Source organism: Lipophrys pholis (assembly GCF_963383615.2).
Source record: "Lipophrys pholis genome assembly, chromosome: 1".
Lineage (NCBI taxonomy): Eukaryota > Metazoa > Chordata > Actinopteri > Blenniiformes > Blenniidae > Lipophrys > Lipophrys pholis.
This window is the reverse complement of record NC_137635.1, coordinates 23,409,240-23,424,186: the sequence shown is the minus strand read 5'-3', so window position 1 is coordinate 23,424,186 and position 14,947 is coordinate 23,409,240. Positions and strand designations below refer to the sequence as shown.

Sequence of the window (14,947 nt, the reverse complement as noted above, 5' to 3'; positions counted from 1 at the left end):
CTGCTCGCTCTGCTCCAGGTGTCAGCAGGTCATCTGACACCTGAGATCACCCCTCGTACCCCCCCCTGACTTTCTGCAGCTCCTGGTCCCCCCCCTGTCTGCTGCTGCAGCTCTTGGTCCTCCCCTGTCAGAAGCAGCTCCTGGTCCCCCCCTGTCTGCTGCTGCAGCTCTTGGTCCTCCCCTGTCAGAAGCAGCTCCTGGTCCCCCCCCTGTCTGCTGCTGCAGCTCTTGGTCCTCCCCTGTCAGAAGCAGCTCCTGGTCCCCCCCTGTCTGCTGCAGCAGAAGTGTCAGCAGGAGCCCACCAGAGGAATGTGTGGGATGCCAGGTATTTCCTGGAGCTGGTCCTCCGGAGCAGTCAGGCCGGCTCGGTGGTGGAAGATGCTGCTGGTTCGTGTTGAGGCCTGTTTTCACAGCGGCTTCTTTCCTAGCTTACATAGTGGAGCGGATATGCTGGGAATGTGGTGACAGCATGAAGAGTAAACAACGTGGTGACACCTGAGAGTGAACACACCTGCATGGCCACAAGGCCGCGGTCCAGCCAATCAGTGGGCAGCTTATCTGGAGGAGAGACGAGGTCACGGTACATTAAAGGTTGAGAAACCAGCGCTCTGCAGCCACTGTTTGCTCTCAATCAGTTCTCCATGGCTGCTCTCACTCTGCTCTCCTCCTCCTGCTCTCCTCTTCCTCCTCCAGCTGACTAGAGCCCAGACTTGTCAGAGCATTGATCTCATTGTTCTCCTTAAACTGAAACTAGAAACACACCCAGCAAGGTCACTGAACCAGTGGGTGGAGAGGAGTTATCAGTCGTTTTACTGCCCCCAGTGCACGCACACACACACACACCCACCCACACACAGCTAACCTGGTAGATTTCAGCTAGTCGGAGGACGAGCAGTTGGAGGACAAGTTTCCCACCAGACCATGTGAGGCTGGAACATTTTAGAATGTGTGCAGAGTAACAGTACGGTGCAGACTAGAGGCCGCTGCATCCTCCCATTAGAACCCGTTAGAACAAGAAGAAAAGTCAGTTTTTTTCCATCAGGAGAGTTCATGCTCCGTGAAGAAGCTGTTGAACTCTTAAACACATTTCTCTGAACTGTTTCAGTAATAAAAAAGAAAGTTTGTGTCTGAGTGGCCATGTTGGTCTGGATTTACCCTCAGGAGCCGACGGCTTTTAGTGTGTGCAGAGTAAGGGAGCAGAGTAACGGAGCGTGTACAGAGTAACGGAGTGTGTGCAGAGTAACGGCTGGGTGTAAACACCAGAGCTTTGGGCCTCAGGACCTGTGTAGGCAGAAGAAGCCATAATGGCTGAGGGACTCTGAGGCTCCATCGTCTCTCATGGTTCCTGTTCAGACCCACTTGGTTGGAAAACGTCGCAGTCTAAAGCAGTTTCCAGGTTTTAGAACCTGTTAATGCCGCTGCTGGATGAACCAGCCACCGTTCTCCAGATCAGACTGTATTTCCGAGGGTGAAGCAGATGAAACTGACGGAGGAGGACATGAAGCCAGTCTTTGTTTCGGGGACTATAAAGGAGCTCAATCATTAACATGAGCTAACTGGAGCAGTTCCATTATTGCAGGTCGTAGTCTCTGGTGGTAAAGAAAGGGTGGGGGTGGGGGGGGGGGGGGGGGGGGGCAGTGTGTGTTTGGGACATTTTGGATACAGTCTAGTCCCCGGCTGAGTGCTGCTGTGGAACCGCTGGCTGTTCTCCAATAATCTTTGCAAACATTGCACGTTGCTGCGTTGCTTTGCTAACATCCACGTTGCTGCGTTGCTTTGCTAATATCCACATTGCTGTGTTGCTTTGAAAACATCGCTCGTTACTGTTGCTTTGCTAACATCCATGTTGCTGTGTTGCTTTGCAAACATCCGCGTTGCTGCGTTGATTTGCAAACATCCACGTTGCTGCGTTGCTTTGCAAACATCCACGTTGCTGCGTTGCTTTGCAAACATCCACGTTGCTGCGTTGCTTTGCAAACATCCGCGTTGCTTTGCCAACATCCACGTTGCCGCGTTGCTTTGCTAACATCCACGTTGCCGTGTTGCTTTGCTAACATCCACGTTGCTGCGTTGCTTTGTGGTGTTGAGTGTAAAATCCATCCAAACAGCAACATGTTGCCATGAAAAGTTGGATAACGCAGTGCTACTTCCCTAGCCTGCTCGCTGGCTGCAAACTGTGGAATGGATTTCCTGACTCATTCCTCCTGGTCTCATTGAGACCCGCCTCCCTTCAGGAAATCCAATCCACAGTTTGCAGCCAGCGAGCAGAGCAGCAGCAGGGAAACACTGGGGATCATTTCAGTAACAGTGAAGTTTCCGATCCGTGAATTACGTTGATATCGGAACCCGATCCCGGCTCGGCTCCGTCCCTAAAAACCACGAGCCCGTTCGGGCAAAGTGGGCAGATGACACACAAGTCGTCACGTGACCAGATCACGTGAGCAGTCAAATCACAGCCCTTGCGACTAGAAAATCCCGTTTTATCATATCTATACCGACACCAATACAGATGCTACCGATATCTATACCGACTATTTCTCCTGCTGCTGCAACCCGATAGCTCCCCACCTGGATCTCCCCCTTCCTGTAGCTCACCACCTGGATCTCCCCCCTCCTGTAACTCCTCACCTGGATCTCCCCCCTCCTGTAGCTCCCCACCTGGATCTCCCCCTTCCTGTAGCTCACCACCTGGATCTCCCCCCTCCTGTAACTCCTCACCTGGATCTCCCTCCTCCTGTAGCTCCTCACCTGGATCTCCCCCCTCCTGTAGCTCCCCACCTGGATCTCCCCCCTCCTGTAGCTCCCCACCTGGATCTCCCTCCTCCTGTAGCTCCCCACCTGGATCTCCCCCCTCCTGTAGCTCCTCACCTGGATCTCCCTCCTCCTGTAGCTCCTCACCTGGATCTCCCTCCTCCTGTAGCTCCCCACCTGGATCTCCCCCCTCCTGTAGCTCCCCACCTGGATCTCCCCCCTCCTGCACCCCCAACAGCCGCATCTTTTTCATCGCCAGAGGGTAACAGCGCTGGAGCGTCCTCCCTTCCTAAAGAGCTAAAGATTAGTACTAGTCCAAGTAGAGTATTCAATTCAACTTTATTTATAATGTGCCAAAACCAACAATTCACCACGAGCCACTGTGGAAAGGAGAAACGCCTGTTTTTATAATAGTATTGTCCTGCAGGCACAATGCTAAATGCTAACCGCTAACCTCTAGGCTGCAGGCACAATGCTAAATGCTAACCTCCAGAGTGCTGTGGGCACAATGCTAAGCGCTAACCTCCAGAGTGCTGCAGGCACAATGCTAAATGCTAACCTCCAGAGTGCTGTGGGCACAATGCTAAACGCTAACCTCCACAGTGCTGCAGGCACAATGCTAAGCTCTAACCTCCACAGTGCTGCAGGCACAATGCTAAGTGCTAACCTCCAGAGTGCTGCAGGCAGAATGCTAAATGCTAACCTCCAGAGTGCTGCGGGCACAATGCTAAGCGCTAACCTCCAGAGTGCTGCGGGCACAATGCTAAGCGCTAACCTCCACAGTGCTGCAGGCACAATGCTAAGCGCTAACCTCCACAGTGCTGCAGGCACAATGCTAAACGCTAAGCCATAGCGGGGAGCTCCACAGACGTTGAGCTCTGTTTGTTGAGATGATCTGAACACTGGGAATATTCCAGGGTGGATGTTGACGTTAGGGCAGACGATCAGCAGGTCGTTTGTTGCTGCCAGAGGGGAACCAACCAGAGAACCGACATTCATCCTCCTCCGAAGCTCCTCCACTCTGCTGAGGATTTCAGTATCTGTTGTCATGAGCTGCAGGAGAAAGATGAGCCTGTCTCTGTCCACTCTGAGGACTGACCTTCGGAAGTAAAATTCTGAAGCCTTTAAAGTTTGACTCTTCTTCCTCGGTCTCTGTCACGGTGACCTTTGGTCGCAGTAACATTTGGTGGTTGGTAGAGTGTGCCAGGGTTCCGGGTTAGTTTTAGTGCTGTGGGTCGGTTGGTCTATCGGTCGTAGTCGCGGTGCTTCCTGCAGGAACCAGTCAGGACCGTCTCTTCTCTGAAGTGACAAACCGGTCTGAACAGAACTCTGAGAAACATGAAGCCTTCACCAAAGAACCAACACACTATGATTCAGTCTCACCATTAACTTTCACTGTGTTGGGAAGAGTCGGTCTGACTGAACGACGCTTGTGTGTTCCTCCCACAGGGGGACTCGGGGGACTCGGGGGGCCATGAAGAGGTTCAGACGCCACGGCCATGAGTCCCAGAGGGACCGACTCAAACAGGAGCTCTACCAGTTCAACAAGGTGAGAGACCCACTTCAGTTACGCCCTTAAATCTCATGAATTGTTTTACTTGTTTATTTTACACGCATTTGATTCAGACCTGTTTGTATTCTGTCCTCCATGTGTCCGCCATGTGTTTCTTCACTCAGTCCCAGTGCTTCATGGAGAATCGGCCTCCTCCAACCTCTCACCCTCTAACCTCTCACCCTTTAAACTCTAACCTTCTGGCCTCTTGCCCTCTGACCTCTTGCCCTCTGACCTCTCGCCCTTTAACCTCTAACCTCTCGCCCTCTCAATTCACACCCTCTAACCTCTCGCCCTTTAAACTCTAACCTCTCACCCTCTAACTTCACACCCTTTAACCTCTAACCTCTCGCACTCTACCCTCACACCCTCTAACCTCTCGCCCTTTAACCTCTCGCCCTCTAACCTCTAATCTCTCGCCCTCTAACCTCTAATCTCTCGCCCTCTATCCTCACCTCACACCCTCTAACCTCTCGCCCTTTAACCTCTAACCTCTCGCCCTCTAACCTCTCGCCCTCTATCCTCTCACCTCACACCCTCTAACCTCTTGCCCTCTAACCTGTCGCCCTCTATCCTCTAACCTCTCGCCCTTTATCCTCTGGCACTCTACCCTCACACCCTTTAACCTCTAACCTCTCGCACTCTACCCTCACACCCTCTAACCTCTCGCCCTCACGCCCTCTAACCTCACGTCCTCTAACCTCATGCCATTTAACCTCTCGCCCTCTATCCTCTAACCTCTCGCCCTTTAAACTCTAACCTCTCACCCTCTAACCTCTCGCCATTTAACCTTTAACTTCTAACCTCTCGCCCTTTAAACTCTAACCTCTCACCCTCTAACCTCTCGCCCTTTAACTTCTAACCTCTCGCCCTTTAAACTCTAACCTCTCACCCTCTAACCTCTCGCCCTTTAACCTTTAACTTCTAAACTCTCGCCCTTTAAACTCTAACCTCTCACCCTCTAACCTCTCGCCCTTTAACCTTTAACCTCTCGCACTCTACCCTCACACCCTCTAACCTCTCGCCCTCACGCCCTCTAACCTCACGTCCTCTAACCTCATGCCATTTAACCTCTCGTCCTCTATCCTCTAACCTCTCGCCCTTTAAACTCTAACCTCTCACCCTCTAACCCACGCCATTTAACCTTTAACTTCTAACCTCTCGCCCTTTAAACTCTAACCTCTCGCCCTTTAACTTCTAACCTCTCGCCCTTTAAACTCTAACCTCTCGCCCTTTAAACTCTAACCTCTCACCCTCTAACCTCTCGCCCTTTAACTTCTAACCTCTCGCCCTTTAACTTCTAACCTCTCGCCCTTTAAACTCTAACCTCTCACCCTCTAACCTCTCGCCCTTTAACCTTTAACTTCTAACCTCTCGCCCTTTATCCTCTGGCATTCTACCCTCACACCCTTTAACCTCTAACCTCTCGCACTCTACCCTCTCACCTCTCGCCCTCACGCCCTCTAACCTCACGTCCTCTAACCTCACGCCATTTAACCTCTCGCCCTCTAACCCTCTCACCCTCTTTCCCTTTAACCTTTCACCCTCTAACCTTTCGCCCTTTAACCTCTCACCCTCTAACCTCTCGCCCTTTAAACTCTAACCTCTCACCTTCTAACCTCTCGCCCTTTAACTTCTAACCTCTCGCCCTTTATCCTCTGGCATTCTACCCTCACACCCTTTACCCTCTCACCTCTCGCCCTCACGCCCTCTAACCTCACGTCATCTAACCTCACGCCATTTAACCTCTCGCCCTCTAACCCTCTCACCCTCTAACCTCTCACCCTCTCACCTCTCGCCCCCTAACCTCTTACCCTCACCCTCTCACCCTTTAACCTCACACCGTCTAACCTCTTGCCCTTTAACCTCTGGCACTCTACCCTCACACCCTTTAACCTCTGGCACTCTACCCTCACACCCTCTAACCCTCTCACCCTCTAACCTCTCGCCCCCTAACCTCTTACCCTCACCCTCTCACCCTATAACCTCTCGCCCTTTAACCTCTGGCACTCTACCCTCACACCCTTTAACCTTTAACCTCTCGCACTCTACCCTCACACCCTCTAACCTCTCGCCCTCACACCCTCTAACCTCTCGCCCTCACGCCCTCTAACCTCACGCCCTCTAACCTCACGCCTCTCGCCCCCTAATCTCTCACCCTCTCGCCCTCTAACCTCTTACCCTCTCGCCCCCTATCCTCTCGCCCCCTATCCTCTCGCCCTCTATCCTCTCACCCACTAACCTCTTGCCCTCTCACCCTCTAACCTCTCGCCCTCTAACCTCTCGCCACTAACCTCTTACCCTCTCACCCACTAACCTCTCACCCACTAACCTCTCACCCACTAACCTCTCGCCCACTAACCTCCCGCCCACTAACCTCCCGCCCTCTTACCCTCTCACCCATTCGCCCTCTAACCTCTCACCCTCTCCCGCCCCGGCCCGGGGTGAGTGCGGCTGGAGTGCGGGGGGCGCGCTCCCTCGGGCGCGGCGCTTGTGGGGGGGCTGGGGTGCGGTGCTCCTTCTCCACTTGCTGTTGGATTGGTGGAGGTTGGGATACCGCGGTGGCCGGGAGGGGGCCCGGCCGGCGGCCTGAGGGTGCGAGAGTCATCACTCCCCCCCCCCGTTCCGTGTGTGTGTGTGTGTGTGTGTGTGGGTGTGTGTGGGTGTGTGTGTGTGCGGGGTGGGTCATGGGTTGGGTTTCCCAATCAAGACCCGGGGGGAGGGGTTATGGGGCGGGTGGATTATGAGGCTCCTGGGGGTGTAGAGTTGACTGTTCTCCGACCGGGGCCTGCGCCGGGCTTCGCTTTCCTGGGTCTGGGGGCGGGGCTGGTCCGGGGCGCGGCGGCTGGGGCCGTCTCTGCCTTACCGGGTTGGGGGGGGCGGTGGGTGGGCCTGTTCCCGGGGGTGCGGTGGGACTCGCCGCCGGGGTTGGGGGGGCTCTCGGCCCGCTCGGCCCGGGGGCCCTGCTCCGGCCTTTTCTCGGCTTGGCGGCTTGGGTCGGGGCCTGGGGCCCTGTGCCCTTTGTCCTTCTCTTGTGGGCCCCTCTTGCCTGGGGGGGATTCCTCTCTGCATTCTCCGTCGGGTGCTTTTTGGGCGGGGGCGGGGCTCTCTGGGGTGGTTCGCTGGGGTCTCCCCGGGCCTGGGGGGCTTCTGTCTGCCGGGGTGGCGGTGTCCGGGCGCGGTGGCCTCGGACCCCGGGGTGTCACCACGGGTCCCCCCACAACAGTTCCGGCCACACCCAGTGGACAAGCCACACACACTCACATACACGCACACACACACACTTTCACTCCTCACGAAAGGTGCTTCTGAAGTTGCTTGTTGTCTGTCATCATTTGCTCAAACTTTAAAAATCATGTTCCTCTTTTGTTGTTGCCTCTTTGTTATTTCATGTTCCTGCTTCACGTTACTGTCTAGATAGAGCTGCTCAGGCTGGTTAAATCTAGGAAATCATCTTACTGTCTAGATAGAGCTGCTCAGGCTGGTTCAATCTAATAACAGTTGGAAAGTATTTGGATGAGTGTGATTATTGCAAATAATATATGTAGCACAACAAGGACATTGTATGTTATCCCCTTCCCCCCACCCCCCCTCCCCCCTCCCCCCTCGACTTTCTTCTCTCTCTTCTCTTCTCTCTCTCTTTGTGCGTTCCCCCCCGGTCGTGTACGGCAGCCATGCCAGCTTCTGACGGAGAAGGCAACAGGAGGAGACTCCAGGTCTCTCCCTGTTGCAAGACCAAAAACTGTTCTGACTCCGAAGGCTCTCAATCACATCATATTGTTGGCCCAAGCTGCCGAACAGGACAAGGGCAAAGAAAAAAAAAAAAAAAAAAAAAAAAAAAAAAAAAAAAATAACCTCTCACCCTCTTACCCTCTCAACCGCTCGCCTTCTAACCTCTCGCCCTCTAGCCTCTCGCCCCCTAACCTCTGACCCTCTAACCCTCCCTGATTCCTCACCTCAACTGGTTTCCTCTTCACAACTGGACCTCGTCAGGGTTCTGAACCTCGTCAAGTCCAGTCCACTCAGGTCCGGTCTACTCGGGTCCGATCAGGTCCAATCAGTTCTGGTCCGGTCAGGTCCCGTTGGACTTTCAGGTTTTCCAGCAGGAAATGAGGACAAACACCTTCATGCTGAGTGAAGATGCTGGACTAAGAAGGAGGGTGATGCAGAGCTGCAGGAGGACCTGGATCCAGTCACCTGACCTGAACCCAGTCCAGACGTTGGTCCTGAACCCAGTCCAGATGTTTGGATGAGCTGGACCACAGAGTGAATGAAGACCACCTGGGCCAACATCTGGAACTCCTTCAAGACTGTTGGAAAATCATTTCAGGTGATGACCTCATGAAGCTCCTCCAGAGGAGAACCAAATACCTTCTCCAGAGGAGAACCAGAGAAGAACCAGATACCTTCTCTAGAGGAGAACCAGAGAAGAACCAGATACCTTCTCCAGAGGAGAACCAGAGAAGAACCAGAGACCTCCTTCAGAGGAGAACCAGAGAAGAACCAGATACCTTCTCTAGAGGAGAACCAGAGACCTCCTCCAGAGGAGAACCAGAGAAGAACCAGAGACCTCCTTCAGAGGAGAACCAGAGAAGAACCAGATACCTTCTCTAGAGGAGAACCAGAGACCTCCTCCAGAGGAGAACCAGAGAAGAACCAGAGACCTCCTCCAGAGGAGAACCAGAGAAGAACCTGAGAAGCAAAGCAGGAATCCAAACTAAAAAGCATGTTGTCTTGGTTCAGACTTGGTTCTCAGGTGTCTGAACATGCATGAGAACCTTTTTAACTTGGCAGCTTTTAGAAACTAGATCCCACCATATAGATTTTAGAGCTCCAGAAGTAATGGCATCTTGAAGGCAAGGCTACGGGCCTTCAGGAAATGTGTAACATGTCCATGTACCACAGTAAAGTTCTGATCTTTGCCGAGCTGTCATTTCTAAAAGCGACCAAGTGGTCCTAGAGGGGACGGTCCAGACTAGAGTCTTCATAGAGCAAGTTGCAGCAGAACCACCAAGAAAATCATTCAACAAGTTCAGCTTTGAACAGGTTAAAGTTCAAACTTCACACAGCTGGAGGGCCAGCAGGGGGCTCTGTCCTCACTCTCTGTCCTCTGTCCTCACCCTCTGTGTTTCTGTCCTCAGACAGTGGAACATGGTTTCCCCCACCAGCCCAGTGCTCTGGGTTTCAGCCCGTCTCTGGAGCTGCTGGCCATTGGGACTCGATCAGGAGCCATTAAACTGTATCCTTCACCACACACACACACACACACACACACACACACACACGCCCCTCCTCCCCACAGTGCTCCTCTTCCTTGACCAGCAGCAGGTACGGAGCTCCAGGTGTGGAGTTCATGGGTCTGCACGATGAGAATGCTGCTGTCACACAGGTTCACTTCATGAACCACCAGGTACACACACACACACACACACACACACACACACACACACACACACACACACACACACACACACACACGGCGTGCTGACAGTGTCTCTTTCTCAGGTGGAGCTGGTGACGCTACTGGATGACAACAGTCTTCACATGTGGACTTTAAGAGGACACAAAGGACAGTCGGAGCTCCTGGAGATCGGACGCTTCACATTAACGGGACCGCCTGGGTAACACTTGTCCCCTCACCTATCCAGTCACCTGTCTCCTCACCTGACTCCATACATGTTCACATCGGTCCACACACTTGGCCACTCACCTGTCCCCACACCTGTCTCCACTTACATGTCCGCCCACACAGAGGACAGCAGGACTTTTGAACTCCTTTATGATGCAAAATCTGCCATCTGATGGTTTCCGAACAGCAGCTAGCATTAGCTTTCTACACCAGTTTTCCCTTGTCCACCCCTGCTGGTCTCAGTAACTGTCCCCCCCCCCCCCCCCCCCCCCCCCCGGTCTCTCAGAGCCCCTCCCAGTGTGACCCGGGTCACAGCCGTCCTAGCTCACTCCTCTGGCGAGCTGCTGCTGCTTGGAACCGAAGGAGGACACGTCTTCATCGTGGAAGTTCCAGGATTCAGAGAGCTGGAGGAGAGGAACATCAGCCTGGACCAGGTGTCCAACAGGTGAGGACCAGGGGACCTGCAGGACCAGGTGTAGCACTAGGAGACGGAGTAGTTCTAGGAATAGCACGAGGAGACGGTGTAGCTCTAGGATTATCACTAGGAGATGGAGTAGCACTCGCAGACGGAGTAGCACTCGCAGACGGAGTAGCACTCGCAGACGGAGTAGCACTCGCAGACGGAGTAGCTCTAGGAGTAGCACTAGCAGACGGAGTAGCACTAGGAGACGGTGTAGCTCTAGGATTAACACTAGGAGAAGGAGTAGTTTTAGGATTAGCACTAGGAGACGGAGTAGCTCTAGGAGACGGAGTAGCTCTAGGAGTAGCACTCGCAGACGGAGTAGCTCTAGGAGTAGCACTCGCAGACGGAGTAGCACTAGGAGACGGTGTAGTTTTAGGATTAGCACTAGGAGACGGAGTAGCTCTAGGAGACGGAGTAGCTCTAGGAGTAGCACTCGCAGACGGAGTAGCTCTAGGAGTAGCACTCGCAGACGGAGTAGCTCTAGGAGTAGCATTCGCAGACGGAATAGCACTAGGAGGCGGTGTAGCTCTAAGATTAACACCAGGAGATGGAGTAGCTCTAGGGTTAGCACTCGCAGACGGAGTAGCTCTAGGGTTAGCACTAGGAGACGGAGTAGCTCTAGGAGTAGCACTCGCAGACGGAGTAGCACTAGGAGACGGTGTAGCTCTAGGATTAACACTAGGAGATGGAGTAGCTCTAGCAGTAGCACTCGCAGACGGAGTAGCTCTAGGGTTAGCACTAGGAGACGGAGTAGCTCTAGGGTTAGCACTAGGAGACGGTGTAGCTCTAGGAGTAGCACTAGGAGATTGAGTAGCACTAGGAGACGGTGTAGCTCTAGTATTAGCACTAGTAGAAGGAGTAGTTCTAGGATTAGCACTAGGAGACGGAGTAGCTCTAGGATTAGCACTAGGAGACGGAGTAGCTCTAGGAGTAGCACTCGCAGACGGCGTAGCACTAGGAGACGGAGTAGCTCTAGGAGTAGCACTCGCAGACAGAATAGCTCTAGGGTTAGCACTAGGAGACAGAGTAGCTCTAGGATTAGCACTAGGAGATGGAGTAGCTCTAGGAGTAGCACTCGCAGACGGAGTAGCTCTAGGAGACGGAGTAGCTCTAGGATTAGCACTAGGAGACGGCATAGCTCTAGGAGTAGCTCTTGGAGTAGCACTAGGAGACGGAGTAGCTCTAAGATTTCCACTAGGAGACGGCTCACCACTCTGTACCATCCCCCCCCCCCCCCCCCCCCCCCCCCCCCCCCCCCCCGCCTTTCCTGTTCCTGCTCTTCTCCTCTCCTGTTCAGGCCAAATAAACTCTTATGTGTGTGTGCATTCTGTAACATAACGTAAGGATCCTAAAAATATCTCCACCTGTTGCGGGGGCGGTCTCCACCTTTAGTAAAGCAGTTAATGTTTCACTTCAGGAGTTTTGAGCCTCTGGTTCTTTATTTGCTTTTAAGCTGTGATCGTTTAGACGGGAGACGGAGGATCTCCTCACACCAGACCAGGAGCTCCGGCAGTAGACCGCTGGGGGGGTCGGAGCAGTGTACCACTGGGGGGGTCGAGCAGTGGACCGCTGGGGGGGTCGGAGCAGTGTACCACTGGGGGGGTCGAGCAGTGGATCACTGAGGGGGTCGGAGCAGTGGACCGCTGGGGGGGTCGGAGCAGTGGACCGCTGAGAGGGTCGGAGCAGTGGACCGCTGGGGGGGTCGGGGCAGACAGAAATTTTAAAGTCACGCGGACTCTGCGCACACGTGGATGCTGAAAGTATGGAGGGCGTACCGTCCCCCTACCATAATGTCCCACTACCGTACCGTAGCCCTACTGTAACCTCCCTCTACTGTCCCGTCTCTTTACTGTACCTTACCCGTACCGTCCCGTCTCCCTACCATCTTGTACCCATACCGTACTGTACTGGCCCCCTACTGTCCCATCCCCGTACCCTACCATCCCATCCCCCTACTGTACCGTCCCCCTTCCATCCCCTCCCCCTACCGTCCCGTTCGCTTACCGTTCCCCTTCTGTACCTTACCATCCTCTACCGTACCGTCCCCCTACTGTGCCAGCCGTCAACCGTACTGTACCGTCCCCATACTGTACTGTCCTACCATCTCGTCTCCCTACCGTATTGTACCGTCCCCCTACTTTACCATCCCCCAATCGTACTGTACTGTCCCCCTGCCGTACTGTGCCATACCATCCCACTACCATACCATGCCCCTACCGTCATGTACTGCCCCGTACTGTCCCCTTACTGTACCGTGCCGTCAGAATCTCTGAGACATGTGCATTGTTTCGGCAGTGTTCCAGACGACTACATTGGTCGCAGGAACCTGGAGCACGTGGAGGCGCTGCAAGAGAACCCGGTCAACCCGGACCAGGTGGTTCTGGGCTACGGACGAGGTCTGATGGTCATATGGGATCTGCAGAAGCAGCATGCCATCCAGCACATCCCCGCCACACAGGTGAGGGAGGGGGGTCACATCCCTCCCTGCCACATAGGTGAGGGAGGGAGGTCACATCCCCCCACACACAGGAGAGGGAGGGGGGTCACATCCCCCACACACACAGGTGAGGGAGGGGGGTCACATCCCCCCCACACAGGTGAGGAGGTGCAGTAAAGGCTGTTTTCTGCTTGACGCGTCTGCGAGCCATTCCAGTGGCCACGCTCCTCCCTGCAGACCTTTTCACACTGATGTCACCGCTCTGTGCGCCTCCAAATTTTTCTGACTAGACGAATGGACACGTGCGAAAAAAAAGGCGGAGCTGAGCAGAGATGTAGTCTTCTTCTGCTCTAATTCAATACTGCAATGGAAGCGTGTTTGCGATGCACTGCCCCCTGCACTTTGGGAGCAGGAGTGCGTTTAGTATAAATGAAACCCGTTCTCTCATGCTGATTCCACACGTCTCGGTTCTGCACGTCACACGTGTGTCTCAAACATAAGAGCCTTACCAGTGTCCTGCTCCGTCCTCCTGCAGCAGCTGGAGAGCGTCTGGTGGGTGGAGGATGGGAGCCTCCTGCTCAGCTCCCACAGCGACGGCAGCTTCTGCCGCTGGACGGTCGGAGAGGAAGACGACAATGACGATGAAGAGAAGTCCGACATTCCATATGGTGAGGACACCACTTGTCTTCTGATCCTCGTCCTCCCCTCTGCTCCTTGTCCTCCTCTCTACTTCTTCCTCTGCTTCTTTGTACTTCTTCCCCTACTTGCTCCTCTCTACGTCTTCCTCTACTTCTACCTCTACTTCCTCTTCTCTACTTCTACCTCTCTACTTCAACCTCTCTACTTCCTCCTCTCTACTTCTTCCTCTACTTCTATCTCTACTTCCTCTTCTTCTACCTCTACTTCCTCTTCTGTACTTCTACCTCTCTACTTCTTCCTCTCCTTCTTACTCTCTACTTCCTCCTCTCTACTTCCTCCTCTGCACTTCCTCCTCTGCCCGCAAGATATTTTTTCTGCTTCTTCTTATTCGTGGTTATCTTTTTTTCTTTACTACCCAGAATGCATTGCACTCTTCGTCCCGCCCTCTAGAAAGATCTTTAGTAAACGAAAGCAGACCAAGCTTTTCAAGAGGACCAGAGATCTTGTTAGTTCTGGATCAGAGTTGGTAGGATTGTTCACGGGCTGGACTGGACTAAAGTGTCTGTTCTCTTCCAGGCCATTTCCCTTGCAAGGCCATCACTAAGATCGTCCAGCTGCCCACAGAAGGGGGGTAAGACCTCTTCCTGGATCTGTCTCATGTTGACCCCGTCAGCGGTCCTGACCCTGACCTGACCTGACCTTTGACCCCCCCGTCCTCTACTCAGACCCCCGTTCCTGCTGTTCAGTGGCGGGATGCCCCGGGCCAGCTACGGAGACCGCCACTGCATTACCCTGATCCACGGCAAGACCCACCTGGCCCTGGACTTCACCTCCAGGGTCATAGACTTCTTCGTCACCAGGGGACCGGAGAACTCTGGTAAGACCACCTGAGACCGGAGAACTCTAGTAAGATCTCCGTCAGGTCCTCCCTCCGTCAGACCCCCTTTCTCCCTGCAGGAGACCCCTGTGCCCTTGTGGTGCTGGTGGAGGAGGAGCTGGTGGTGCTGGACCTGCAGACGGAGGGTTGGCCCGTCATCCAGACCCCCTACCTGGTTCCTCTGCACAGCTCGGCCATCACCTGCTCCCACCACGTCTCCTGCCTCCCCCTCAAGCTCTGGGAGCGGCTGCTGGCTGCTGGGGAGCTGCAGCACACTCACTACTCCAAGAAGGTATGACTCCATCTGACCTCCATCCTCTGACCTCTGACATACCTGACTTCCTGCCTCTTTCTCCTTCAGCCGTGGCCGATAACTGGGGGTCAGAACCTGGGAGGAGATCCTCCACAGAGAGACCTGCTGCTGACCGGGTGAGACATACACGCACATACACATTCCCAGCAGGTGTGACGTGTGTGTGTGTGACGGTGTGTGTGTGTGACGGTGTGTGTGACGGTGTGTGTGACGGTGTGTGTGACGGTGTGTGTGTGTGTGTGTGTGTGTGTGTGTGTGTGTGTGTGTGTGTGTGTGTGTGTGTGTG

General features: G+C 54.1%; 1 protein-coding gene across 1 annotated transcript in view; it reads left to right on the top strand.

Moving 5' to 3' along the window:
- The window catches only part of llgl2 (LLGL scribble cell polarity complex component 2), a 28,343-nt gene that overhangs the window by 3,096 nt on the left and 10,300 nt on the right, over positions 1-14,947 (top strand). The window contains 11 exon segments of the mRNA XM_080466541.1: positions 4,201-4,300; positions 9,445-9,542; positions 9,632-9,713; positions 9,809-9,924; positions 10,219-10,377; positions 12,691-12,853; positions 13,368-13,500; positions 14,048-14,102; positions 14,197-14,348; positions 14,429-14,640; positions 14,710-14,777. Coding sequence (XP_080322667.1) covers positions 4,226-4,300; positions 9,445-9,542; positions 9,632-9,713; positions 9,809-9,924; positions 10,219-10,377; positions 12,691-12,853; positions 13,368-13,500; positions 14,048-14,102; positions 14,197-14,348; positions 14,429-14,640; positions 14,710-14,777 — 1,313 coding nt within the window. The 5' untranslated portion in view covers positions 4,201-4,225.